Below are 4335 nucleotides of genomic sequence, written 5' to 3' on the forward strand. Positions count from 1 at the left end.
GCTCTTAACCGCTGAGCCATCTCTCCAGCCCTAATTATAATTTTTTTTTTTTTTTTTTGTAGAACAATTGTAAACTTTAGTGTGGCGTATAAAATTTGTTTCAAAGAAAACAGTTGAGTCAAAAGCAGAGCTCTTGCTCTCTGGCCGAGCTGCGAGCCACTCATGACGCTAACATTCCTTTCTCTTTCTCCATCATTCCTCACCACTACAGGGGTTAGCCAGCTGAGCTTGGCCATTGTCCCTTACCACATCCAGTTCCGTTTTCTCCAGGACATCCACCAGTACCTCGATCTTGGTCTTGTCGCTGAACAGAAAGTCATCGTCCACCCAGAGGACGTATTTAGTAGTCACCTGTGAGATGGCCAGGTTCCTCCCAGCAAACCAACCCTGCAGGCAGCATGGGGTTGGGGCAGCAGGTGTCACCTCGGGGGCTTCTTGAATTCCCAGGGACCAGGCTGCCTCCCACCATGAGTGAACTTGGAATCTGTGGGATTCTGTAGTTCAGACAAGCCTGACAACTACAGTCCTTCCTTAGTCCAGTGACCTCTGCGAGTAGACTGGAGTCCCCTCTCGTCCCCTCTCGTCCCCTCTCGTCCCCTCTCGTCCCACAGTTGCCTTCTCCCTCCTGGGAGATGTTGGTTTAGGGAACATTTGCTGTCAGTGATAGCCTTCCCTTTTCTATGTTTGGCGGAAGATAGGAGAGGGGAAAGGAAGCAGATGGGACAGGGAGGGAGGCAGAGCCTAGTTTGGGGACAGTCACAGGGAACAAAAGGCTGCTGTGGCCCCAAGCATCACAATCAGCTGTCAGCTGTCCCATGTGCCACCCGTAAGAACCCCTGTCAATGTCCACATCAAATAGGAGGAAGGGAGAATAAAATAGCACTTCGTTAATGTGGGATAACGAGATCGATCCAGTTTCCCTCTGCATCTGAACGAGAGAAGCCCCGACCCCCCTGACCACAGAGAAGATCATGGAAACAGCTGAATCTGGGGCCCTCTTGTTCTGGGAGCTAGATGTCCCCAGTCTGCGGGGGGGACGTACCTTCCCAAAGGGCATGGTGTAATACTCCACGTAGTCATCTTTAATTTCCAGGGGCTCCTTGCTGTCATCAGCTACAATCACGGTTATGTCTGGGTAATATTTTCGAATACTCTGGAGCAGGGTTTGAAACTTGTGGGGACGGAGAAAAGTCTTCGTGGCAATGGTCACCAGGTTTCTGAGCTTCCTCTCTGGAGAAGAGTGTGAAAGTGGATCCTAGAACCCCTTCCAGATTTGCTTTGTTTAGATGGGTTTTGCTTTGTTTTTTTCCTGCCAGGTTGGGGATTCGAACCCAGAACCTCACTCATGCTGAGCAAGCATTCTACCAATTGAGCTACACTCGTAAAGACATTGTAAGGTTACCCAACTTGGTGAAGTCTTTTTGTCCTTGGTTGTATTTGCTATGCCAGTTCCTGCTGCCTGGACTCTTCATTTCCAGCATGCCTGTTAGCAACCCCTTGTGTCCTGCTTCCACATTAACTACTAGAAGTTGAGATGCCCAGAGCCCAGGGACAGAAGAAAAGGTCTAAAAGCCTCATGGCCTACCTTTGCCATCGGTTCTGAGAAGAGCTTCACAGGAGAAGTTTCCTGCCTCTATCTCAGGAAGGCATGGTTAGAAAGAAGTCTACTTGATGGCCTGGAGAGATGGCTCAGTGGTCAAGAGCACCGACTGCTCTTCCAAAGGTCGTGAGTTCAAATCCCAGCTCACAACCAGCTACAGTGTACTTACATATAATAAATAAATCTTAAAAAAAAAAAAAAGTCTACTTGAAGACTTTGAAGACGAGAGGACCTGGACGAGGCTGTTCACCATCAAGCATGTGATTTATAAAAACAAACAAGAAACCCACGGAGAGGCTGGGGAGATGCTCAATGGTTCAAACATTTGACATTCCCCAGAACCCATGTAAGTGCTTGGGAGGGTGTGGCAGCATGCCTGTAGCTTCAGAAGGTGGACCCTGGGATCCCCAGGGTAAGCTGGCCAGAGAGCGAGTTGTATTAATCGAGCTCTGGCTTTGACTTTGACTCGGACCCCATTTCAGTGAACCAGGCGGAAGTGCCATGGAGGAGGGTTACAGGGAGTACCCGTGCTCCTCCGCTTGCTTTTCATGTACCTGGACATGTGTTCATGTGCAGTGTTGGACCATGAAAGGCAGTCTGTGTTCTGGTCGAGCGAGGCTTTCTCGGGAGACCCAGTAGAAAAATCTACAAGGGACTGAACCGTAAGCTATGCTCCCAGACACAAGTGCCTGATACCACATAATCCTGTCACCATCAGTCACCTAGACATTGTCCCAAGCTCCTGGTATTCTGGCTACAGCCAGGTAAGCTCCATCCCACAGTTACCTGGCAACAGCAAGGTAGCCCCTCCTCTCTGTCTTAAGCTCCTCTTGTCTCTTACCTCTCTCCCTCCTTCTCCCCCTTCCTTCTCCTCTCTCTCCACATGGCCATGTTCCTTTCCTCTCCTCCCCCTCCCCCTCCCCCTCCCTCTCTCCCTTTCTACAGTAAAGCTCTAAAACCATGGACCATCTCTGCTCATCAAGACCCGTAGTGCTAGACTGATGGAATAGGCCTTCCCCTAAAGAGCCTCTTCTAGCTTCCCACGGGGAAGCCTTCCTGAGCTCTAGCCACAGCTGTCAGCCAACCTAAGGAGCTAGCAGCCTGAGCTAGCCAGACTCTTGCCCGTGTGGGAACCACCCAGCACCTTCTCCCCTGCCCACTTCGGCCCCAGGGCTGACAGAGCTGACCCTGCCCCTGGGCCCTCACTTTGTTCTCAGCTCTTCTGTGGTGTCTGGGATGTGCGAGACTGAGAACCTGTCATCTCTGGCCTCCATGAGACCAGAGAGACCCTAGACTGCTCCCTCTCTACCCCTTCAATCTGGGGTTCCGTGGCTTTCCACAGCCAGTTGCCCACTCGCGCGGCAATCCCACGCGTCTGCCCACCCAGAGCCCTGGCGGGATGCAGGTCATCTCTCCCACCCCCTTTATTTCCCCGCGACCTGCTCCCGACAGTGCATCTTCAATATACAAGCAGAAGTGTCGACAAGCACAACATATGTATGCAAAACATGGAAAAGGGTAAAAGCAAAAAGCTTGGAAAAAGGAAAAGGGTCAGCTCTTCCATGGAAAAGACACCAAGATACAAACACCAGGAGCAAAAAACAGCGGCTGCTCTTGCAGAGGACTTGGGTTCCCAGCAGCCACCTGCAGGCTCCCAACCACCTGAAACTACAGTTGCAGGGGCTCTGGCGCCTTCTTCCGGTCTCCATGGGTACTGAGTGACCACGTGGTGCACATACGTAAGTGTAAACAAACGCACACTAATACATTGTTCTTAAAAAGATTCGACATTCATTAATAATAAAAATTCTTAGAAAGGAGATGGAAGAAGAGCGGTTTCTAGCCCCGAAACACCTGCCACGTGGCAACATGAATGGCATCATGCTAGAATTTTCTTAAAGTCAGGAGCAAACAAAACTGCCCGCTACTATTATTCAACACCATGGTGGAGATGGTTGCCAAATATAACATGACAAGTATCTTACTTACTGTCCTATTACCATGAAGAGAAACTATGGCCAAGGCAACTTATAAACTGAGGGCTTGCTTATTGTTTCAGAGGGATGGCTCATACCCATCATGGCTGGAAGTATGTTAGCAGACACACAGACATGACATGGCACTGAAGCAGTAGCTGAGAACTTGCATCCTGATCTCCATATGTTGCAAGGAGAGAGAGAGACAGAGAGAGAGAGAGAGAGAGAGAGAGAGAGAGAGAGAGAGAGAGAGAGATCAAGCACTAGGTATACAGGCTCACACCTATATTCCCAGTGCTTGGGAGCCAGAAAGGCAGAAGCTGCAGGATGGTGACGTCAGGACCAGTCCAGGCTTTGTAACAACACCCAACCTCACAAAACAGAAAGCAGAATCACTAAAAGAACGTTTATAGATTCAATATTAAAAAGAAAAATCATGGGGCTTGGGAGATTGCTCAGTGGTTAAGAGGACTGACTGTTCTTCTAGAGGTCCTGAGTTCAAATCCCAGTGGCCATGTGGTGGCTCACAACCATCTGTAATGGGATCTGATGCCCCCTTCTGGTGTGACTGAAGACAGCTATAGTGTACTCATACAATCAATCAACCAACCAACCAATCAATAAATAAATGCATCTTTAAAAAAAAAAAAAAAAAAAGAGGGGCTGGTGAGATGGCTCAACGGGTAAGAGCACTGACTGCTCTTCTGAAAGTCCTGAGTTCAAATCCCAGCAACCACATGGTGGCTCACAACCACCCAT

At 49.4% G+C, this 4335-nt stretch overlaps 1 protein-coding gene across 5 annotated transcripts in view; it reads right to left on the minus strand.

The window, feature by feature from the left end:
* The window catches only part of B4galnt2 (beta-1,4-N-acetyl-galactosaminyltransferase 2), a 42483-nt gene that overhangs the window by 2263 nt on the left and 35885 nt on the right, over window positions 1-4335 (minus strand). For all 5 annotated transcript variants that reach the window (XM_029546639.1, XM_029546640.1, XM_021213711.2 and 2 more), the window contains exons 8-9: window positions 1043-1230; window positions 247-387 (exon numbers count right to left, since the gene is read on the minus strand). In XM_029546639.1, coding sequence (XP_029402499.1) covers window positions 247-387; window positions 1043-1230 — 329 coding nt within the window. The remainder of the gene's footprint in view (window positions 1-246; window positions 388-1042; window positions 1231-4335) is intronic.

The sequence above is a fragment of the Mus pahari genome, chromosome 14, assembly GCF_900095145.1.
Source record: "Mus pahari chromosome 14, PAHARI_EIJ_v1.1, whole genome shotgun sequence".
In the NCBI taxonomy this organism is placed as follows: domain Eukaryota; kingdom Metazoa; phylum Chordata; class Mammalia; order Rodentia; family Muridae; genus Mus; species Mus pahari.